This window comes from Tachypleus tridentatus, chromosome 13, assembly GCF_004210375.1.
Source record: "Tachypleus tridentatus isolate NWPU-2018 chromosome 13, ASM421037v1, whole genome shotgun sequence".
Classification (NCBI taxonomy): domain Eukaryota; kingdom Metazoa; phylum Arthropoda; class Merostomata; order Xiphosura; family Limulidae; genus Tachypleus; species Tachypleus tridentatus.
Window position 1 is genome coordinate 124,335,093 of NC_134837.1, and position 25,503 is coordinate 124,360,595.

The window sequence follows — 25,503 nt, forward strand, 5'->3', positions numbered from 1 at the left end:
GCCAAACAAAAAAAAATCTCACTTCACTTAAAACCGCGTAGCTAATACACAAATGAAGATATCTACAATCAGGAAATGGCGTCGTAATCAGCTGATCTGTGCGAACCTAGCGACATCAAGCGGATTCCCCTGGAACCAACTGGAGCCGCGCAATTCAAACAGTCCGCGTATTTTTTTAACAGACCTCGTATTAAAAGCACGAGCAATGAAACACTAAATTATACTATACACATTTGTTTCTGGTATTTTTTTCTTGTTGTTTAATGACGATAATTTTAGAATAGTGATTTAATATTCTAAACACCAATAATCACAAAAACGACCATGATGAGTTGTTTTCTACTTTAAATCCTGTTTTTTGTAATAAGCTTCGATGAAGACTGAAGATTCAATAAATCACTGTGTTCGTTGTTTCAAGAGTAGATGCAAAAAAAACCACTTTCTATGGTTGTACTATGTAACTTTATTATTATCAAAGTATTAAAAACTAATAGTATTATTAAAATTCCATGACTAACTGACGATCTGTGTTCCATATTGTTTCTTGATTCGTTGAAATATAATATGAGGATTAATGATAGTCAACGCTCTAATTTTGTTTTCAAACAATATCTTACACAAAATATTAAATTTAATAGAAATCACAATTTTTAAATTACTTGCAGAAATTCTCTAATGTTATAATTATGAGATGACGCTGTTATTAAAGAGAGAAAAATGGCGTCTCTCTTATGTGATAGTAATGTGCCGGAAAGTGTTAAAAATGCAGACTTTCAAGAGGCGGATTCATCTATACTAAAAACAAATATATCAAAAATTAGAAACAAAAAAAGAAGAATGGTTGAATACATGAAACTGAAGAAAGAAAAACAAAAAGTAAGTAAAATTTAAGTTATGTGCTAAGTTTTGTTTAATAAAAGTAAGGTTAAACATTTAGTGTAAGCCTACCACTGTACGTTATTGGATATTTGTTTCTAGGACACAGTGTACTGCATTCTAGGTTTTTGAGTAACAGCAGTCGTAGGTTGTGTTAGTAAGTTTGATCACGTAATTATGCGTGATCCAGAAGTGAAGCATTTTTCAATAAAAACTATCGCATATGAACTGCACAGGTTCAGCTGAAATGCTAAGCGTAGAGAGTTTTTCTTTATTAACAATATTGATGCCAGTATGTTACCTTTATTATAGTTAGCGGTTATTATGGAACATTAAAAATTTTTATCAGGCTATTTCATATGAAATGTCATATTTTCAAACTCACTTTATGTTTTTCTTATTTCAGAAACTGAATCATGTTTATATTGATATTGTCACAATGAATAAAATTGATATTCACATAATCTTGTATGAGTTCAACCTTGGTCAGAATGCAGCAACAGGCAGCTCGTAATATAAATCTTGCATGTGGTGATGGCACAGCTAATAGGTGCCTGGCACAGCAATAGTTAAGGAGATTTCACTTTGGTATTATAAGCCTTGAAAATGAGCCTTGGGACTGCCTTCAGATAGCAATTAATGAAGAAGAATTGAAGGGTTTAGTTGGATCAGATACCCATCAAACTGTGATAGAACTTACTGACAAACTTAATGTTTATCATTCAACAGTTTCCCAACATCTTGAAACAATTGGTAAGGTGAAAAATGAATAAATGGGTACTTCATGAATTGACTGAAAACCATTAAACAAACCAAGTTGAAATTTGTTCTTTACCTTTTTCTCACAACACAGATGACCCATTTCTCCATAAAATTGTCACCTGTGATGAGAAATGGATTCTATACGACAGTCTATGACGATCCATTTACACTTTGAAGACTTCATTTCACCAAAGGATGTCCAATTCTTTAAAGATGGCATTTATAAACTTGCATCTTGTTGGCAGAAGAGTATCGAGTCTAAAGGAGCTTATTTTAGGTTAATAAATTAAACAACAAAAAGATGTGTTTGTTTCACATTTTCTTTCAGAAATCCAACATTTCATATGCAACAGCCTGATAAGTTCTATTACCATATATTAATTCTCTTAAGTTCAGCTTTCCTCACATTGTTTTGTCAAATGTAATTGAGTTGTTTTTTACTGCATCTCAGTTATAAATATGCATGTACAAATATGTTGTAATTATTATGGTTTATGAAATATTTGAATAAAAAGTAATGCTAATAATAAATTTTCCAAATGTTAGTGAGGTAGAAATGCTGAGATTAGGGTAATGCTGCCTTATTCCTAATTATTTCATTAGAATAATGCTGTGAAATATCATATTTGGTAACATTTTAATGCATTTCTCGTGTGTATATAATAATGTTAGTATGTTTATGCAGCTGAAAAGAAGTGCAAGAAAGAAAAGACAGAAGGAAACAAAAGTTCTTGGAGATGCTGTAAGTGATTTAATGATTATAAACAACAAATGTCTTTTTTTTTTTAAATATATTTGAATTACAGTTTTGGAAGGTTTACTATCTTAAAATATTCATTATTTAAAATCATCTTTATGATATAAATAACATCTTGGCTACTGCTACATTTTTGTATCCTATTTGGTGAAATGAGCCTTGGTACTCATCAAAAGGCCTCATTGGCAATGGATAGAGCAAGTGTGATGTGGTTGATGGCATTATTGCATTCAATCATAAGCTGTTGAAGTTATTAATATTTTGAAGATCCATACCGTATGGCCCTGCATGGCTAGGTGATTGAGATGCTCGACTCGTGATCTGAGGGTCACAGGTTTGAATCCCTCTTGCACCAAATGTGCTCGATTTTTCAACTGTGAGGACATTATAATTGAATAGTCAATTTTGCTGTTCTTTGGCAAAAAAGTAGCCCAAGAGTTGGCAGTGAGTGGTGATGACTAGCTGCCTTCACTCTAGTCTTACATTGCTAAATTATGAACAGCTATTGCAGATAGCCCTTCATGCAAAATTAATAACCAAATGAAACCATATAATATACTTGTCTTTATATTTATTGATTTATTTTAAGGCTCCACCGAAGAAAGTTCCAAGGACCATTGAAAACACTCGAGAACCTGATGATACGATGGTTGACCCACAAGATGAAGAAGTAAGTGTTTATGAATTGAAAGCTATTCAAGTGTAAAATTGAATGACTGAGTATCTGTGACTGAGCAGTTTTATTTTTTAAATCCTTTTAAATATTTTTTTATTATTATTGACACAAAATTCTGAAATTCAAAATAGTAGTACTATTTTTTTAAGAAGCACTACAAATGTTTCTATAATTTTGCTGGATAATTGTCTTGTTTAAAAGTTCAATATAAATGAAAATTGGCAGAACCATGTTGTAAAAACAAAACTGTGATGACACTTGACAATTTGCCACTGATTAACTGGCACTGTCAGGTTACAAAAGTATGAAAATTATTTTTCCACATCGTTAGTTTTATTCCTAGAAAAGGCATTGGGTAGGCTTCTAGGGGATGATGCAAGCTAAAATTTTTGAACAGATACACATACCCTTTTAACAGGATATGTCCTTGTGACCGTGGCTCATATTTTTCACTAATATCTCCAAATATATTTGCAAATGTAGCTGTTTGGTGCATTTTCAATAACATGCTAAACTACTTAAGTTAGCACCCATGAATACCAGTTTGTCCATTACTACCTTATATCAATATATAATTATTCAGTATCATAGAATGCAGAGTTTAGCTATTTCATTGGATGAAATTACTTCGCTGGTTGTTTCCTATAACAATAACTTCCACAAAGTTCAAAAACTGAATGGGATCATGGAAATGAGAAGAATATTCTTCATGTATTCACAAAAAATAGAAACGTCAGACTCATAAACTGCATCAATATCGACAGAAAGTGAAGTAAGAAATATGAATAACGTAATAGCTCTAAAAAATTCATAAAACAATTCGTTTTCCTCGGTCCAGGGAAGTGAAAGTAAACTTGACCAGTGAATGTTTCAACGTGTCTGGTTAGCAAAATTTCATTGGCTGACTTATAACTCAGATTTAAAAAATGTTTTATAATTTGTGTATTGAACATATCCATATGGATTTGTTTGAAAAAGGATATTGCAATTTTTGGACCTTCAAATTGACTATGCATACCACAGGAAGGGATCACAAACTGTGTGTGATAGGTGTAGCAGTATAACAAGCTATGCCAACACATGTAGAACAAAGTTTGAATAATAAAGAAATATAGTGTATGAAAAGATTTACCTCTAATTAAATGTGAAAGTATGACATTCTTCATATAGAGACATGGTGTCCCTAACACAGATAAAATAAATGTCTAAGAAGGGTATTTATGCATCTTTGAACACAGCCAGTGAAATATTGTCTTCAATAACTTGTATGATAAATCATGACATGACAAAAAACTGAAGTGTTTACCAATTACAAGCATGTTAACTGATAAGGGTAGTGACACTAGAATGGAAAAACTTGTATATGTTTGTGTGCTGAATCTAGAAACATTTGAACTAAGTATCATGTCAATGGAAAAATGGTAAGGTTAGAGATGGGAAAGGTGCTACAGTCTCAAAGCCTATTTTGTAAAGTTTAGAAGAGAGATGGATACCACTTTCAAAGGAAAGGTGTTGGGAATTGATGGTGAAAATGTAATGACATAGGTAAAAGAAGGTATGACTGGATAGCTTCTAAGAAAAACCTGATGAAAATTCTGTCTTAAATTATCATTGCAATTCACATAAATTACCACCAGTCAGCTTACAGGCTACTAGGGAGATACCTTACCTTAAGGCAGACCTGGACATATATTTTTACATCTAGGAGCTAGGTGTGTCTAACTTCACTGCTATTTGTACATAGAAATGGGGGTTATGTATATTTTTTACTTTCATAATAACAAGTGCATGCTAATAATCACACTAATCAGTGATGTCGAGAAAACCCACTTGTAGAGAAAATATGTATATGACCAAAGAAAGTCGAAACGTTGTTCGCTCTTCTATGTAAAATATTTTCTCAACCCAAACAAACCGTTTTTGCATATATAATAATCACACTATATCAATAACCACTTATAGTATTTGAACTAAATACCATTGGTCACGTCTAAATATATGTACAAATTGGTTGCATTGAGAAAAAGAATAAAAACAAAATGGTACACAATTATTAATGTATTGTGTGACTGATCACTTCATTCCTGAAGAAGTGTTGAATCCACCATTAAAATCCTTGAAACAAAGTTTGGTTTAGGATTCATAGAATACAAAAATTGTTCTAGACTTCTAAGAGTTTAGAACTATTCTAGATTCAATTTATATTTAACACAGTCCTACACATGAATAAAGTGAAAGAAAATACTAGGTGCCATGGTGATCCAGTGCTCAGGATTTGTCAAGACCAATTGCAAGGAGTATTGAGAGATTTAAGGTTTCAGTAAATAGATGTGACAAGTTGAAATAAACACATCAGCTGCTAGAAGAGTACGACATCAAGGTAAAGGAATTACATAAAGGTGGATTTCCATCTACAAGATACCAAATACATGCTGAAAGATATACTGCCTATTATCACTTGAGTTGTGCCTGATTTTTCATAAAAAGGACTTGGATGTATCTTTAGTTCAGACAAATACTGATCACAGTGCAAGATCACTGAAGAAGTGTCAAAGATATTGAAGAACAGGATGAACATCAGTCTTCTCTTGACATCATCTAATTGAAGAAGAGAGTGGGCTTGTGTATGAAGAGAATCATGTTATTTCCAGGGGTACAAGAACCATTAAAGTACATTTATATTTATAAAGAAACTTGTGAAAAAAATGCAATTAAAAGTGTTCGCACAGAATTCAGATTATGTATGTAATGGACGTAGTTGGAGTGAGAGCAGCTGCACTTCTGCGAAAGAATGATCTTTCAGATTTGGGTTATAACAGAATTGAGACACTGATTAACCACTTTGGAAGTTCAAAAGGACATAAGCATGATGAGAGTAGGTCCAGAGAAAACAAGAATGGAGTGCTAGTTACACAAGAGACAAGTTCAATGTGCCACTGGTATTGATTAATTTAACTTGCAAGGAAAAATAACCACACTTGTTAAAGTTAGCTGTTATTGCAGTTACTGCACCATCCATACTGTTGATTGTGAAAGTTGTTTTAGTGTCCAGATTATCATTAAAATCTCCAAGCACTGTAAAGAGTTGGTGAATGAATAGAGCCAGATACAAGGAGCATATTCAAGTAATATGAGGTTTACAAGATAAACATGGAGTACAAGAAGTTAAAATGGAGAGTGGTAGTGACTGTTTTTTAACAGTTGGAACTATTCAGTATTGTGTATATTGAGTTAATTTGAACTGTTAACATTTAATCATGTAACAAGTAGCTGAAACTGACTTGTATATATGTTGGTTTACAGCATTTTCACTTAAACACAACCATTATCAGAAATGAAATGATCATAATCTTGTATTCATATGAAGTTTCAGTGGTTAATGTATCTGCTACAATTGATTAAAGCAAGACAAACATGGATTTTGATTTTTTAAAGAGATTATTAAATTTAAATCAAATGGCTCTAATTTTTTTCCCTGAAAGAGCCATATAGCCCCATTATATTTCATCCTGTAATGAGTATTGCAACTTACTTCACAAACTCTTAGTAATAAATAAATTTGAATTAATGCAAGAGTGTTATTATATTGCTTTTGTCAACAGTTTCTATAACAGTAGAATATATAATAAAAGTTACAAAAAGCTGTAAACCATTTTGTATATATATACATACATTAACTACCATCTTTGTTTGTAGTAGCATTAAAATAAACCGTAATTTATGTAATAGTGAGTGCATGGGATAGTCTATAAACTGTGCTGTGAAATCATAATGACTGTATATTAGAAAAAAATATAAAAAATATGATTAAATACACATGAGTTTAGGTGAAAAATGTGTCATTTCTGAGAACATTTGACTGCAAATACTATTGTGTTCACTGTTAGTATTTTGTGTGTGTTTTGTGGAAAGTGGTAAGTATATTTATAAGAAATACAAGGTTTTTGTGTTTCATTCATAAGTTCTAGGTACTGCTAATGTTGATTTATTTTTAGTTTCTCTTGGGTATTAATTTCACAAGATTTAATATATTTATGTAGAATGTTTCATTGGTTTTTATACAAATGTTAATCAGTAGATCTTAAAGTACATATATATTTTCTCTCTAGGTACAGTTTGATGAAGCCACAGATGAGATGGCTACATATTTCAACAGAGGTTACATACCAAAAGTTTTGGTAACTTCAAGTGACAACCCTCACACTGTAAGTCTCATGTTGGTAAACATTTTATGTCAAATAAAAATTTGAAATGTTTGAAAAAAAAAGTGTTAAAATCCAGTCTTAAACATATTACCTCTTAATACCTCTTTGAAAAAACAATTATGTGATTTTTTTCAAGAATCTGTTAGAAAGATTTTTAATGTTTTGTCCTATTGTTTGATCTGTGTAAAGAAAAAAAAGTGAACACAAGAAAAGTTGATACTTCTTACTTATGGAAACAATCTATCTACATCTCAGGATTATTTTTTGGCAAACAGATTTATTTTCCTCCAAATCATTACCTTTTGTTTTTTAAAATACCAGTGATCACAAGATAATCCATAGGTTTGGAGAGGAACATTAAAAACTTAACTTTCTCTATTTATTCATGGAGGAATCTGAAATCTGAGAATGATGTTTTAGCCAGAATCTGATGCATTTCTGTGATCAATATTTTATATTCTTAAAGTTCTAATAAACTTGTTTTGTTACATAACTTTTGTTATCCTAAGTTTCAAGCACTCTGAACTTGAGTCTTTCTGATTTCAGAGAACAATTCGTTTTTGTAGAGAGTTTAAACAAACCATTCCAAATGCTGAGTTTCGGTGGAGAAACAGAACAAGTGTCAAAAAGATGGTTAAGGATGCTATAGAACGAGAATTTTCAGACATTGTTGTAATAAACGAAGACAGAAGACATCCTAGTATCCATTTGCAGCTTCCTTTTATGTTTATCATTTATATATGTAAACTTTTATTTTAATTAGCAAATACACTTAATCAGCATATGAATATTTTGATACACTGACCAAGTGTTTATACAGTTTAATTTGACACATTGATCAAGCCTTTATACAGTTCAATTTGACACATTGATCAAGCCTTTATACAGTTCAATTTGACACATTGATCAAGCCTTTATACAGTTCAATTTGACACATTGATCAAGCGTTTATACATTTCAATTTGACACATTGATCAAGCCTTTATACAGTTCAATTTGACACATTGATCAAGTCTTTATACAGTTCAATTTGACACATTGATCAAGTCTTTATACAGTTCAATTTGACACATTGATCAAGTCTTTATACAGTTCAATTTGACACATTGATCAAGCCTTTATACAGTTCAATTTGACACATTGATCAAGCCTTTATACAGTTCAATTTGACACATTGATCAAGCCTTTATACAGTTCAATTTGACACATTGATCAAGCCTTTATATAGTTCAATTTGACACATTGATCAAGCCTTTATACAGTTCAATTTAACACATTGATCAAGTCTTTATACAGTGTAATTTGATGCACTGACCAAGTCTTTATACAGTTTAATTTGACGCACTGACCAAGTCTTTATACAGTTTAATTTGACACATTGACCATGTTTTTAAATAGTTTAAAATTGATTGAAAGTGTTTTCTCAGCCCAAACGAGCCGTTTTTGCATATAAATTTCTCAACAAGTGGGTTTCTCGTCATCACTGATTTTCCAATCAGTTCTTTAAGTATTTGTAACTTGAAACATAGACCAAGTCTTTATTTAAAAAAGAATTTTAATATATTTACTATGTTTTAAACACAGCTTAATTTTGATGTAATCACCACATCTTGTATAGTTGATAAAATAAAGCATATATCAGATTTACATGAGATGCTAGTTTTTAATTTATAAAATAAATAATTTTACCAGTGAATCAATTTGCAAAATTTTAAATAATTCTTACTGAAAAAGCAAACATTTTAATTAGTATATTAGAAAGTGACTTAACATTGCTCTAGATGGAATGTTATTAATACATCTTCCTGAGGGGCCAACGGCTCATTTCAAGATAAGTAATGTGAAACTGTGTCAAGAAGTTAAGGTGAGTTTCTTCTTAATTTTACTTTCAGATTAATGCATAAAAGATATTTACATTAATTCCTTAGAATTGTAGACATACAGCTTAAAACTAAATTATAAGACAGAGCTGGTTGATAAGTGAAATTTGCTGATTGATTAATTGTTGGGTTCCATAACTAATTATATTTAAGTAATCAACGAGATTTGAATAGTTGGAGTAATTGGAACCATTAGTTTTCAGTTAGTTCATTTTTATGAGTTATGATGCTAATTCATTAAGCTGTACAACCTTGAATTAATCAGAAATAATAATGTGTGATCAAAATGGCAATATTTAGATTACTTGCATAATTGGAATTGTTAAAAATAGTAATATTCACAAAAACTAATTTTGATTAACCAGTTATATTAGGTGAAACTAATTAGTCTAATTGATAAAAAGTTTAGAGATGTCTTGATTTGGCAAAGTAAAAATGTACAAAGTTTTGATAGTATCTTGTCATCCTTGGGTACCCGAGGGACATCCTGAAATACTTTTATTTTCTTAAAAGTTGTTTCCATGTTATTAGGTTTCAATGTTAATTTCTCAGTTGTATCAGATTTATGTTATAGATTCACACTAAACATTTTGGTTGGCCATTGCATACTTAAATGTTTAAAATATATATATATATATATATATATATATACACATAATTTTGGAACATTATTTTGTCAGCTGTATCATGCACTTATGAACTAATTGTTCAAGTTAGGTTTTTATTTGTCAGATAATTTCTATAGCTAACTTTCTTAGTCTGTCTTTCTTGGTTATAAAACAACAGCATCGTGCCACTTGGAGCGAGCACCGTCCAGAAGTCATTCTAAACAATTTTAATACCCGACTTGGTCATACCGTTGCTCGTATGTTAGCGTCCATCTTTCATTATGAGCCTCAATTTCGTGGACGTCGAGTTGTCACGTTTCACAACCAACGTGATTATATATTCTTTAGGCATCACAGGTAGAGCTTAATTATTTTGGAGCTTATAAAATACAGTGTTTAATGTAAAAATAAGTAATTATAAAATAGTTTAAAAATTGGATTTAGATAATATTATTATTCTTAAAACACAGCTGATTAGTCATTTTAATTTTTTCCATTGCTCTTATGATGGCAATGTGTTATCACGTTCCTGCTTCATGTCTTTTCTTTGTCGTAAATGTTTTGTAAACTTATTACAGATTTGAACTTAATATAATTTAAAATGAACAAAATTCTTTTAAGATGTTTGAAAAGCTTATACACTGTAAAACAAGTTATTAAAGTTATCAAAGTAATTGAAATAGTTCAAACATGTTGTTTTGTCTCACAAATAATATATTAATCATTGTATTAAAAACAAAAAACAGTTCTTCTCTAACCACAAAAAGCACTTAATATTTTGTGGTCCAAAATCTACATGATTGAGAGTAGTAAACTTTTTCAGTATTATAAGTCTAATTAAAGACATAACCTTGAAGTAGTCACTCAGATTTTAGTTTCTATGTTAGTGTTGTTCAGGTGATTTAATTGTTTGAGTGTAAAATAATAAGAGCTAATGAACAATGTTAAAAGCCTCATTTGTCTTAACTTTGTTTAACGAAAACTGGAGTTTATTACAGTATTTTTTATAAAAATAAATAAAATAACGACCACTGTCTCTCATACTTAGATTAAACTGGATTAGTGAACTAGTCGAAAATTTATAGGTTTTGATGAATTTGTAATAGCAAAATATTGAGCTGATAAAGTTACATCCTGGAGACATAGGTCGTTATTTTATTTATGATTAATATTAAAAACATTCCACCTAGTGTTGGATTTTTTTGTCAGTTGACTTATTATCCTCAAAAGTTTTATTTTGAAATGATAATATTATTGTATTGTTTTTTAGATATGAATTTAAAAATGAAAAATGTGCAGCAATACAAGAAATTGGACCAAAGTTCACACTTAAACTTCGATCTCTCCAGAAAGGCACCTTCGATTCAAAGTTTGGAGAGTATGAATGGGTATTGAAGGTAAGGTTGAAATAAGTTTAAAACTTTATTGAACTTTTATGTACCTTAATAAGTATGGTTTATTACAGACCCACATGATCATATAACTGTATATTTTATGGAATTAATTGGATTGTTGATATAGTATGTAGACAAACTGTCATGTGGAAACTAATAGTTGGAAGTTGAAAAATCAGCCTTAGCACCTTCAAAATAAAAGAAATGTCATTTTGAATAAATATCCTCTGCAGGTAGTGCCACTGGTTTAAAAGGTATTGATAACATATAACAAAGGTAACAGTGAGGGTACGAAAACTTTAAAACCATAAAACAAAATCTAACACTATAGTGTGTAATCTGAATAACAGTTACAATTAGATTGTAAATTAAGCAGTATATATTTATACATGTATGTGAACTGTTACTTTCAACTTGAAACCAGTACAAAGATAACAGAGTACTAAATATGTTGTGTAAGGAATTTGTGGATATAGTATATGGCCATATCATTGTGTTGTAATCCAGACACTGGTAACCAATTTGCAAGTCAAAGTATTTAACTACAAAAGGGGTAACACAAGAAGGTTGTCAGCAAACGTGTGTTGTATGGATTTCAGTTGTTATAAAAAGCTGAACAGATCATTGATAGTATTATAACTAAATGAGATTAAATGTTGTTTTTAAGGAGTTCCTCTTTATATGAGCTTCATAGAGGTAAGAACTGTCCAGAGCTCTAACAAATTATTGTGGATTTGAATAGGGTACTTTCTTTTACTCACAAGATTAGCTCTTCCTGTTTGGTGTTGCCCTCTGTAGACAATTGATTTTTTATTATGTATGTCAAAAGCTTTCGGCACCACCTTTCCCCTCATTGGAATCAAATGGTTCCAATGCATTTCTCACTACTCCACCAATAGAAGCATTGTACATTATTGTGATGCATGTGCCTCTACCAAATTGTCACCTCTTGTTTGGCAGTGTTTGCAGTCAGATGCCTTTCTTTTTTGTCTTGATTACTGCTTTAAATTGCCTCAGTTATTGAAGTGGTTTTATTTTAATATACTTGAGAAATATAATGACATCCAATGCACTTATCCTTCTGGTCATTTATATTCATTCCAGTTGCTTTTTTTGACTGGTATAACATGAATCCCAAAGTTAATGACACCATTTTGGATGTCTGACTTTTGGCAAACACTTTAAAATAGGGTATTGGTGACCTGCTGAGAGATTTATTGGCCTTTCTTAACGGGAAAAATGAATGTTAGATGGGTCCACCTTTATCTCTAGAACTTGCCCCACTTCTTCCTGAAGACGTTGAACTTGGGCAGGCTAACGAGAACTTTGATCACCCATTTATACCTAAATTTACATTTCATGAGGGTTCTGTTTGGCCTTCCACGTTTTTTGTTTTTTAACTTCTTTTGCATTTGTTTCTAGTGTCCTGAGTCCTTCATTATTGTATGGTTATTCTTTCCAAACCTTTTTGGTTTTCCCCTCATTTCCTGATATTCATATTTATGCTGACTTGTTTGCCTCTGAGTTAGGCAATGGTGTTAGTGTGTCTTGTCCCCTGTGTGCTTCTAATCAGTTATGCCTTGGCATTTCATAGGGCTGGATGTCCATGTCTCAACCAAGAAGTATTGGGTTCAGTTTTACCTGTTTGTGGAGCATGTTCCCAATCCCCATTAGTCTTCTCCATGCCCAATGTTCCCCCCTATGTCTTACCCTCATGTCTCTTTTGCATAAATTTTCCACTATCCATTTTCTGTCTGAGGCTCTTCACAGAAATCATGAGGGATTTTCTGGTAATTTCACCTCCACATTAGCTCATTTGTCATCTTCAGCTGTGTCTTTGCTAATGTGGTTTCTCATGTTGTTGGGACTTTTGTGGGCCATGATATCTCAAACCCATTTACCTTCTCATTCTTTTTGTAATTTCCGTATGACTGTTTTTAAAGCATTTCAATTTTGATATGGACTTGGAGTCCTTGGCATCTTAGATGACATCTGCTCAACATTGATCTACTCTTTCACATCTGCTCCCCTTTTTATCATAGTCAGAGTCGAGTGTGACACTGAGTTGGCTTCCTGCCCTTTCCCTTTCCAACCATTACTTGTCCCTCCTTCTTTAGGTGCCATGATTAGTCATTTTTCTCAGTGACTAAAGATACTCTTCTGACAATTCCAGTGACTACATGGCAGTTTCAGATGCAGTGGGAGCTCAACTTGAAATTTTCATTCATTGGTGGCATCCTTTCACCACTGATGTTTAGGTTCTTCAACTTTTGTCAGAAGGACTCAAAATTCTATTTCTTACCCCAGGTACCTTATCCTCTTCTTCTTTTCAGGATCCCATAGCTTGCCAACATCTATGAGGCAATACACGACCTCCTCACCCCCATAGACTATCTAACCTGTTCCACATCCCTTACTTCTATATTTGTCGTTCCCACAAAGACTGGGGCCTGCAGGCCTGACATTGATTTGTTATGTTTCAATCATTTTGTTCACCTCCCATATTTCTATTTCTACATGGATGAATGGCTATTTTCATCCCATTCTGGACATTAGTCGGCCAGTCATGCTCGTCAACTCCTTCTTCAAGCTGCTCAGGTGGTCTGATTGATCAGATTGTAGAAGCCATTCTTATGTCCTACCCAATACCTTATGCATTTCAGTGCCCTTTTTAATGCTCACCTCAGTCAGATCCAACCTGCTCCTCTCCGGGTTCATTTTGTGGTAATGTCAGTTTGCCACATCCTGTCTGCTCCCTCACTTTTTGCAAATGGGTTTCTGTCACATTTGGTAATATGGTCTCCTATGACATCTCTAACCTGACTCAGCTGTGCACACATACACTCCCTTTAATAAACTACATGCTCAATACAACCTTGCTAGAAACCTATTCAATGCTCCCATTATGATTTCTCCTTCCCTTGTAGCAGACTCCTGTTGTTAACTGGAGAAGACTCGTACACTAGTGGATGTACTACTTCCTTTTCCCCATCTGGGTTTACATTTTTTTATGGATGCATCCTTTCATATCTGTGGTGTGTGGATCTACCACCAGTAAACTTTGGGTTATTGGTCTGTCCACAAACAACCTTTTCGTATTGACATCCTTGAACTCCTGACTGTTTATTGTGTTTTGATTCACTTTTTTCTCATTTTCAGACATTGCCTAATGAGGATCCATTCTGACAACTTAACAGTGGTAGTCTATATCAGTCACCAAGGTAGCATCTGGTCGAGACCCCTTTATTTCATGCTTTGAATCTCCTGCAGTGTATTTATTTTATTGCATGTAATGTCTCAAGTGCTTTCAACCTCAGAGCACATCATCTCTTCCACCACTGTATGATTTCCTGTCAGAGTGGTTCCTTCTTTCTTTTGTTTTCAGATGGCTTTGCTATATGTGGGGTTTTCTTCACATAGGTGCTTTTGTCACTGCTCTCAATTCCTGTTACCCTCTTTAGATCCCTAGTACCTCATCCTCAGGCTTTAGCTATAGATGCCTTCAGCCAGGATTGGTCCCACATATTTCCTTATTCATACCATTCAGTGCCAGCTCCTTCTGGTCACTTCTGACTGGCTGGCTCATTAATGGTTTCCTCATTTACTCTGACTCTGATTATTTCCTCCTATTCCATTTCTCTTGTTTCCCATCCTCCTTCATTAACCCAGTCATTGGTTCTGCATCATGCACTTCACATCTTTTGTCTTCATTCTTACCTTTTGTCTGGTCCTTGATAAGGAGATCTGGTTTCTTTCATCATGTTGCCTTTCATTTGGCTTGATCCATCTGTCCTTCCTCCATGATTATGTATCAGAGTATATGAAAGGTCTTTGCATGTGGACCCTCGCTCGTGGACTTCCTACTGCTCATCCAACTTTATCTGGTGTTTTCAAATTCCTCATATGGCTTTTCAACTAGTGTTCTTTCATTTCCTTAGTTTCAGGTTACTAGACATTCTTATCCACATCTCTTCCATTTGTCCAATTACTACAGGATTTTTTCTCTTGTCATTCCTTCCAGATTCTTCAACTTCCTAGAAAACCCACTATTCTGGATTGGTATGTTAATGTGATAGTCCATTCCCTTTCTTAACCTCTGTTTCAACCTATTTCCTTGTATTCTTTGTTTTACCTGTCTCCTGAGATGTATTTCCCTCTTGTTTTGACCTGTGGATATTGGTGGTCCAACTTATTCATCATCAACATTACACTAACACTCTACCAACAAACCTATTTTCTCCTTTATTCAAATTGTTTCTTCCTCCTCAAAACCTCAATGGCTTGTGGGGTTAACTTCTCTTTTTTCTTTTCTCATGTCTACTCCAGTATGTATCTTAATAGACTTCCATATCCTGTGCATTCCTTTCATTATTATAATGCTTGCATGGCTTCCTTATGTGGTTCCTGTACTTGTCTCTTTCTCCCATGGCAACCTTCTTCTTCCAGGGATTTTTCTCTCTGTACCCTTACCAGTTGGGTTTGTCTTTTGATCCAGCTGACTTTTTATTCCTTGTCCTCTTCTTACTGTTTGTTGTCTACACTCATTGAATATGACACCTAACTTTTCCCTTGCTTCTCATCTTTGTTGGCCTTTTGAAGGAAATCCCAAATTCATGCATGTGGGTCAACCCTAACACATTTATCTGTTGTTATTTCCATCATATCATGGTTTCGAATTCTTCAGATTTATGCTCTCCATCTGTAGCTGTATTTTAGACATTGATTTGCCTTTCCTGATACTTTATTTTCTTTCTGGGACCCATTTGTGATCCATTTTTTACATGGATCCTGTTATGTGGTGAGTGGTATCTGGCCAAGTATTTTTAACACTAAATCCCCACTGTATGTCATGTTGATTAGTGTTTACTTTCCATTGTTCTGCACATTCACCTGTGAAATGGGGTGTTTCACTAGATTGCTTTTAATTGAATAACTTTGTGATGATTTGCTTTGTAAGTATGCTCATTCCAGAAAGTACCACCCATGGATTGCATGGATAAAGCAAAAGGAAATAACTTAATAAATAAGTTTTTAATAAATCGATATGGTCTGTTTTTCACAGTAGGGTTTCATGATCATCCATTGCACTCTCTCAGATGATAATGTTACTCCAGACTCTCCAATAAATTTTCATTTCCCTCTTTTTCTGATGAAGTATGGGATTCCTTACCACTAACCAGTTACAAGTTGCTTGGATGGTTGACCATGGAAACATCCTCCTGAATGGGTTCCACTAAAATATGGTTATTACCACTCAGTTGAGATAAGGGCAATGATTTGCTTCTTTCTGGATGATGTGGCTTCCTAATACAATTTACACAAACACTGGAGCTTAGCTGTTGAAAATGCAGTTCATACCTTCAGTTGGGAGCAATGTCCTGTTTTTGGATGTGGGGTGAACCAATCAACACAAGTTTTCATACAGGTCTGTCTATCTTCCCTTGATTTTTTCCATCTGTGTTGTGGATTACAATGGTATGTGGGATTGTCCCAGTTCTGTCCTTGGCTATCTTTCATTCTTTCTTTTTATGGGGATGTTGTTACCATTTTGATGATTCTGGTACGTTTAACAGTTAGGAAAGATGATTGCATGTAATAGACATCCTTTCCATACCAAGTTTCAAATTCATAGATGAATAGCTCAGAACTAATCCTGCATCATATCCAGGAATTGGTGAGGTTTTCAATTTCCTGGTTCTTGGGTTTGAGGTGAAATCGGTATGATCCTCATCCTTCCCTCTCTCAGATATTGATATCCCACAATTAGTTTTGGATGTAGTTGACTTACCTTACCCTAACCACTCTGCATCATAAGACTGTCTCTTATATGGAGGTATCCTTTATATTCATTTGGGAGGTTACATCTGTTCTTTTGTTGTACTGATACCTCCTCCTAGTCAATGTTGGGCTCTAGCTAATCTTGTGAAAAGAGGGAAGCACCATATTAGAAGTTATAATTTTCCTATAATAAAAAGGTATTTTCAACAGGTACTTCCCTCTTCTAGCACTTCATACCCTTCCTTCCCACAGAATTCTAGTGCTTCTGTCATCTGCTAAACTTCAAAGTGATCGTTTGGTAGAGGTATATAGAGGGAGCTACATGCATCACATGAATGAACTGTGCTCCTATTAGTGATTTATGTGAGAAACATGCTGGAACAGGGGTGTTTGGAAGGCTTATGGCATATGTAACAAAAGGCTGTACACAGAGAGCAGCACCAGATGTAAATAACTAAAATTGTGAAAAGAGGTAAGTACCTATAGGAAGTACATTTTTATTATAGGAAAATCATGACTTTATATTACGATCTCGTATTAAAATTCACTGTTCTTTTAACTTATGTTTTATTATAGTTTACTTGTAGAAGCAGTGAAAGACATAAGCCTGATCTCTCACTGTGTTTGTATTTTAAGGGATAGATGTGATAATGGCCTGTGAAAGCACTGACAAAACTGAATCTGTAGAGATTTACTTTCTAAAGTAGAATTTTTTGCAAAGTGAAGCATACAGTGACAGTAAAAATACGTTTTTACTTTCTATAACTTTGTGGTTTTTAAGTGTTCTTTCTGTTTGTTGCTTCACAACAAGCTTGTGTTTTATTTTTATTACAGCGTCATGAAATGGAGACCAGCAGACGACGTTTTTTTCTATAATAGAAGATGGATGGCTTTTTTACATCTTGTATCATTTTTTATAGCTCATCAAAAAAATAAACTAAGTTATTCTAGAAGATGAAAATATTACAATACACTTGAAATAATTATTATTATAAACCAGTAAACAAAATCTAAAGTAATTAGATTACATTCAGTGGGCACTCTTGGTAATATCTTAACAAACTGATACAACTTAGGATATTTACGTAAATCCTTAATCCACATGTAAATTCAACAATTCAAGCAATCTTAATAGTGAACTATAATTTATAAATAATTTTCAACAATGCATCAATTAAGGTGTAATAAAGCTAACTATAAATAAAACTTGAAAAGGTTGAGTTTAAGCTGAATAAAATTATAACATCATAAGAGCTGATGAAGAAACTAACAGAAGGTTAAATGTAACATCCTGAGAGATGATAAAGAAACTAACAGAAGGTTAAATGTAACATCCTGAGAGATAATAAAGAAACTAACAGAAAGTTAAATGTAACATCCTGAGAGATGATAAACTAACAAAGTTAAATGTAACATCCTGAGAGATGATAAAGAAACTAACAGAAGGTTAAATGTAACATCTTGAGAGATGGTAAAGAAACTAACAGAAGGTTAAATGTAACATCCTGAGAGATGATAAAGAAACTAACAGAAGGTTAAATGTAACATCATGAGAGCTGATGAAAAAACTAACGGAAGGTTAAATGTAACATTGTGGTGGTTCACAAAGAAAGAGATAGAAAAGCTTATGAAAAGTCAACACACCCAAATATAATTCCAGATGTAAGTGATAAAATCAGCTACCAGTGTATTAGTACCAAATTAGGTATGAAAATTGTTGTTTTTTGTATAAACTACTTAGTATAACTGACCTTATCAATACAGTATGTTAAGTTTTTCCAGCAAACTAAGGAAATAAACAGGTATGAAGTGTTAAAAGTAACATGTTCCAAGAAGAAAAATTTAATTTTGAACCAATAACACAAATGCAAAAATTTTAAGTGTGAATTTAGCCTTTGTTGTGATTAATAAACAATTATGTTTTGAAAATTTGTTATTAGCTGATTGTCCCACACATAAAAATATCCAAAATAACATTTCGCCATAATCGTGTTCTCCTCACTGTTGAGTAATTTCAAGACAATTACTTTGAGTAAATAAAAAGATTAGAGTCTTAACCCTTTTAGCACTGAATAAAAATTAGAATGTTTGGCATGGCGCTGAATATATATTTTTGATACTTCAACTACTTACGGTATCAGTACTAAAAGCATGATATCTCAGCAATAACTCAACAAAATTGTCAGTGATTGTACCCAATACTATATATGTTAAATTTAATACATAAGACACCCTGATACACAACAAAAAAGTACCATGTAAAGCACAATAATTTATTATAAATTGTATACAATTTGTGTAGCAGCCCATTGATAGTCTTTGTGGGTATGATATACCTCATGGCATGGTAAAAAGCACATGGGAGATTGCACTGTTTGCAGAAATAACTATGCTTTCTTTTCCATCCACCTGTGTATTTATCGCTGCAAACAGTACAATCAGGTTTGTGTTTGTTGTCCTCATATTGTTCAATACTATGTCTTTCCACCAAGCGCTGACCTTTATCAGTACTTGTTCTTCCTTTTCATTTGGCTTTGGTGATATATCCATCCAGCAAATTTTGAATAATTGCTCTCTGAATAGTCTTGGAGATACTGGGTTTTCACCGTTGGTCTTGCAGTCTGCGCAATATATTATATATCCATTAACAAGAACTAGCCTTGGTCAGTCAGTTTATGCAATAAGTTATATGACCCTAACTACACCATGTGCTTACCTAAAGCGGGGGCAGGTTCCAGGCCACGAATGTCTTCATTATCACTCTCATCCGTTACAAGTAAGCTTTCATTATCATCTGGCTCAAACTCTTTGTCACTCTCTTCATCGTTACAAATAATATCGATTACTTCTTTAGTGGTATAAGCTTTTCCTTTTGGCATTGTAACAACGTCACAAGTATCAACAGAATATGCAAGAAGGCATCTTCTAAAACAATGAACAGGCTAGAAAACAAAAATCACATGACCTCCAATTTAAATACGTGCTGGGAATCCCAAGAAAACAATGAATACACGTGGTTCTAGCCTCAAGTGGGTCTACAGGCCTGTGTGATTATGATAATTAGCCACGAGGGTATGTTGTTTACATCTTGTTGACGAAGATCGCCTGCCACGCTGAGCCATCAAGTCGACTGTGGTCGCTAACTGTGCCGAAAGGGTTAAAATCAATGTGGGAAATATATAATTTGTTTCAATTATACTCCAAACATAGGGTATCAAGAAATATTGTGGGTATATCCATTTGGAACTTGCACTGAAATTAGTTTTCTAAGCATATGAACTCCCTTATACATACATCTAGTGTGATACCCAAATTAATTTTGTTATATTGTTATACACAACAGAACAAACGTTGTTGTTAGTAACTGGAAGAGTAAAAATAAATTGCTTTCATCAGTAAAATACACCAAACATGATATTTTTTAACTCCTTTATGTGAGGGGAATATACAGAGTGCATAATGCTTTACCCACTATATATTTAGGTTTTATCACATGCAGATGGTTAGGGTGGTTTTGAGATGTATTAGTCACAAATCAACTTTTTCTTTTCCTGCAAGAAAGTCCTTAAAAGTAAGATTACATAACTGGTGTGTTTCTCTTCAAATAACATTCAAATGGTGTGAGTGGTGGTAGTTTTAGGTTTAAATGACTGATAAATTATGAAGCTAAATCTGTGAGTGTTAATTAGGGGTCTGTTTATAAGAACAGAAAACTTTGGACTTGGTGAGATGCATGTAAAGGAACTTGCAGAATGGGTAAAGGAGATCATTTTAATTCAACTCCTTACACATGCTCTGCTTTCTTAGTACGATGGCACATTATAATAAAAGCTTAGGTTCGTATCTTAGAACAGCTGGTATGGGTATTAACACTTTTATTGATAAGGAGAGAACAACATTTTGACCTTCCTAGGTCATCTTCAGGTTAAGAAAGAGAGAGTTTGAATGTGACCATTGCCAGACACATCTTATAAACGAGAGTATAAACAGGTACAGGACGGTAGAGGGTGTTGTAGGTTGATGTTAGGTTATTAATTAGTATAGGTATAAAGGTGATCCTTTATATTAGTTTAGTGTTGGTTTTAGTTGTTGTACAAGTATGGCTTCTTTGATTTTGCATTTGTTTTGTTTGTTTCCCTACTTAGTATCTGGGTGTTTTCTGTGGTTATGTTGTGTTTATTTCAGTTGCAGTGTTCAAAAACATGTAAAGGTATTTTTTGTGTCCTTTGAATCTAGTTTCCATTTTTCTACTTGTTTCTCCTGTATAGAAGTTGTGGCAGTTCTTGCATTGTATTTTATAAATTGTGTTGGTGTTGTTTGTAAGTGTAGTTTTACATAGTAAGGACTTCAGTTTTGTACTTAGTTTTTGAATAAATTTGGCATTTACTGTAATGTTGTGTTTTGTTATAAGTTTTTTTCCAAGTGTTGGTTGTTTTCTCGCTGATGTCGGGAACATATGGTATGCAGCAGTATAAGGTTTTGTAGTTTGTTGTATCTTAGGATTTATTGTTGTTTGTCTAGATGTGTATAATTTTTTACACAATTTTTATGAGTAAATTTGTTGATATTATGAAATGTTGTTTTATTTATTTCATCGTTAATTTTATCATAGTGAACATAGTTCTGTGGTTGTGTTTATTTGGTTTCTTAATATGTTGAGTTTTTGTTTTGTTTCGTTTCATGTGCTTAGTCCTGGGAAATGTATAGTTTAGTATGGGTGATTTTTCTGTGGATTTCCATTGTGATCTTGAGGTTAAGAAATGTTATTTAGTTATTCTTCTTGTTTACAGATAAACTTCATGTTAGGGTGTATATAGTTAACATAGTTGAAAAAATTAAGTGTGTGTTCTGTAGATGTGAATCCAGCAAATTTACTGTCAACATACCTGTACCAGTATAGTGGTGGGTGTGAGGCTGAATTGATTGCATGAGATTCAATCTGTGTCATAAAATTGTGGGCTAGAACTGGTGACACTGGATTCACCATACTTAGGTCATTTATTTGTAGGTAGTTTTAGTCATTGAACATAAAGTTAGTTTTGGTGGTAATGAATTCTATAAGGGTTGCTGGGGATGTGTATCATTGGGTTAGGGTCTTAGATATAAAGTTCTAGAGCTATCTCGCAGGCTTCAGTGATTGGGACTTCTGTGAAGAGGGAGATTACATCAAAACTGAGCAGCAATCGTCACCATCTGTACCACCTGTTGTATTTCATTTTCTTATATTGCATTAACTTTCAGACAAACCTTTAGGGCAAATGTCTCCCTTTTTTATTCAAAAGAGACTCGCTGGCTCTTCAAAGTTGGTAAAGAAGCTTCGATCTGGTGACATAGTGGTGGAAGCATCCACATCTCAACACAGTGAATTCCTCTTGCATTCAAAGGCAGTTGGGGATAAACCTATTGAGGTTACACCTCCTGCTACTTTAAATTCATCAGGAGGAATTATTGTTTATAGGGATTTGAAGAACATCCCAGAGTCGGGGATTCTCGCTGGTTTCTTCGCCCAAGGAGTTTCTGCAGTGAGTTGTATATCCACTTGCAAAGATGGAATTATGGTGCCATCTAATGTCCTCGTTCTCACATTTACATCACCATGTCTGCTTGCCACCATCAAGGCAGGTTATCTTAATTGCAGAGCCATGCATTCCAAACCCCCCTCCGATGTTTCCAGTATCAGCAGTTCAGTCACTTGAAGACATCATGTTGTGGTTCCTTGACGTGTGCTCGTTACAGTGGCAATGACCATGATGCCTATGAGTGTGAAATGGACCCTCATTGTATCAATTGCAATGGCTCTCACTCGTCCTACTTTTGTTCTGGCTCTAAATGATTGAAAGAAAAAGAGGTGCAGCATTTGAAAACGATTCATAATATTACTTATCCTGAGGCTTGAAAATTGCTGTCCACCACCTCATCTCGGACTATGCTGCTGCTCTTCGTTCCACAACTACAGTGGGAGTGCAGACAGATCTCTCTGTCTCTACAAAAGAATCATTTTCCAAACAAATGAAAAGTCTTTTTACCTCTATGGTTAAAAAAGTTGATGAATCAACATTCCAACAAACCCCAAGATCCACATCTTTTGGTTACAGATACAAGCATTTCCTCAGATACATCTTCTCCCACCCTAAGGTGCAAAGCAATCATTCGTTCACGTCGTCAGTCACTGGAATTTCCTACCAACAGCAAAGACCTGCCCAATCGACCCAGGGCAGGATCCATGGAGGTCGATAGATCTCCCTCGAATAAGGACAGTAAGGAAAAAAGACGTGGTCGTAAACAGAAGGGTTCTCCACCCAATTCGCTTACACATAAATAAAAATGTACACCCTGATACAATGGAACTGTAGAGTTTTACCTTCTAATCTGGATGACATCAAAACACTGATTGCTTCCTACCATCCTGTATGTCTTTCCTTACAGGAAACATTTCTGAAACCTACCGATACAGTCACCTTTAGGTGGTTTTCTTTATACTGAAATGACAGGCTGTGTGATGGACGAGTGCATGAAGGGGTGGCATTGTTGGTTGATTAGCATGTGGCCACCCTGTCTTTGCCACTCGACACACCTTTGGAGGCCATAGTCATCTGTGTTTCCTTGGGTCGTACTATCACTGTTTTTTCTCTCTACCTGTTGCCTGGAGAGACATATGATCAATCAGACCTTGATGCTCTCATTGAACAGTTGCTGTCTCCCTTTTTTATCCTGGGGGACTTTAATGGACATCATCCTTTCTGTGGAAGTGCTGATATTGATAGGAGGGGTCGCTCTGTAGAGCGTATGCTCTCTGATCACAACCTTTCTATTTTCAATACTGGTTCGTCCACTTATTTTCATGCACTTAATCAGTTCTTTACTGCTATTGATCTCTCAATTTGCTCCCATTCATTATACTCACATTTTTCATGGAGGGTTGACAATAACCCACGAAGTAGTGATAACTTTCCTATAGTTTTAAGAGAGACTGGCCATGGTCAGTGCCACCCGACCCTTGTGCCACAGTGGAAGCTGGATCAACTAAACTGGCCCTCTTTCAATGCTCTCACAGAATTATGTCAAAGCCAGAAGGAATCTTGGATTAAATTCACAACTGGCATATCTTCTACCACCAATTCCAAATGTCAGTAGGCAATGTAATTCTGTCCCCCTCTCAATCTTGCTCTCTGATGGCCAAGAAGTATCTGATACCCAGAGCATCGCCAATTCTCTTGGTGAAAGCTTTTGCTGGGTGACTAACACTTCTGCTTCTTCTTAGCCATCAACACTCAGACAGAGCAATCACCTCTTTCCTTTTGAGCTGATTGTCTCTGTGACTATAATCTTCAAACTGGCCCTTCATTGGACTGGCAGAACATCGGTTTGACCTGATGATATACACTATGACATGCTGTGCCATCTATCTCCTGCTTCTCTTGCTATTCTTCTGATTGTTTTAAACTGGATCTGGGAGGAGATTGTTTTTCCTGATGTTTGGTGGCAGGCTACTGTCCTACCTTTCTCTAAGCCTGGGAAGGATCCCAAGATTCCTTCAAACTACCATCCAGTTGCTTTGACGAGCTGTCTCTGTAAGACCTTAGAGAGGATGGACAATGCTCGTCTTATTTGGTTCCTTGAATCAAACAACCTCCTCTCGCCCATCCAGTGTGGGTTCTGACGACAGCTCTCCACCATGGACCACCTGATTCGACTTGAAACGTCAATCAGTGAAGCCTTTCTCAAATGACAACATCTTGTATCAATATTTTTTTATATTGAGAAGGCTTATGATACAACATGAAGGTATGGCACTTTGCGAGACCTCCATATATATATGGGTTACATGGTCATTTGCCCATTTTTATTTAAACAAATTTAATGAGCAGGAGATTCCAAGTCGAGTGGGTTCGACACTTTCCTGTTCTTTTCTGCAGGAACTTGGAGTTCCTCAAGGCTATGTTCTGAGTGTCACACTTTTCAGTATAAATATTAATGCCATCACTGAACAACTCCCTCTCACTGTTGCAAACGGGCTCTATGTCGACTTTCACATCTTATGTTGTTAAACATGAGGTATATTGAGCAGCAGCTACAGACTGCACTCAGTCGTTTACTGAAGTAGACCACAGCAAACAGCTTTATCTTCTCTATTTAAAACCGTTTGCATGCACTTTTGCAGCCAACATGGTATTCACGTATTGGTGAAGTTGTGCTGTCTGTGGTCCCTGAGACAAAGTTCTTGGTGCTTATCTTTGACCCTTAGCTGACCTTTGTACCAGACATCAAGCAGCTATGGGTCAAATGTACAAGAGCACTGAACATTATCCGTGCCCTCTCTTCCACCACATGGGGATCAGATCGACGTTCTATGCTAAAGATATAATGTGCTCTTATTCGATTAAAACTCGACTATGGATCACTGGTCCATGGCTCTGCCACACCATCAGCCTTAAAAAGCTAGACCCTATTCATCATTAAGGACTTTGGCTCTGCACTGGGGCTTTCTGCACTTCCTTACTTCAGAGCTTGTACATAGTCTCATGAACCTTTTTTGCCCCTCTTCAATTTGCAACTATCTTTACTGT

General features: G+C 34.5%; 1 protein-coding gene across 1 annotated transcript; it reads left to right on the forward strand.

Moving 5' to 3' along the window:
- The first annotated feature begins 691 nt into the window (after nt 1–691).
- LOC143238029 (ribosome production factor 1) lies at nt 692–18,865 on the forward strand. The gene is made up of 9 exons (XM_076477921.1): nt 692–876; nt 2,324–2,380; nt 2,985–3,065; nt 7,181–7,276; nt 7,823–7,976; nt 9,058–9,140; nt 9,943–10,121; nt 11,035–11,161; nt 17,771–18,865. The coding sequence occupies exons 1-9, from the start codon at nt 718–720 to the stop codon at nt 17,810–17,812; spliced, it is 978 nt and encodes a 325-aa protein (XP_076334036.1). The 5' UTR covers nt 692–717; the 3' UTR covers nt 17,813–18,865.
- The last annotated feature ends 6,638 nt before the right edge of the window (nt 18,866–25,503 follow it).

Bases quoted from the DNA above. Each gene is read 5' to 3' on its own strand.
- LOC143238029 (XM_076477921.1), top strand. From the start codon at position 718: ATGGCGTCTCTCTTATGTGATAGTAATGTGCCGGAAAGTGTTAAAAAT. The intron at 7,277-7,822 runs GTAAGTCTCATG...TTCTGATTTCAG, and splicing joins CAAGTGACAACCCTCACACT to AGAACAATTCGTTTTTGTAG. The intron at 10,122-11,034 runs GTAGAGCTTAAT...ATTGTTTTTTAG, and splicing joins ATATTCTTTAGGCATCACAG to ATATGAATTTAAAAATGAAA.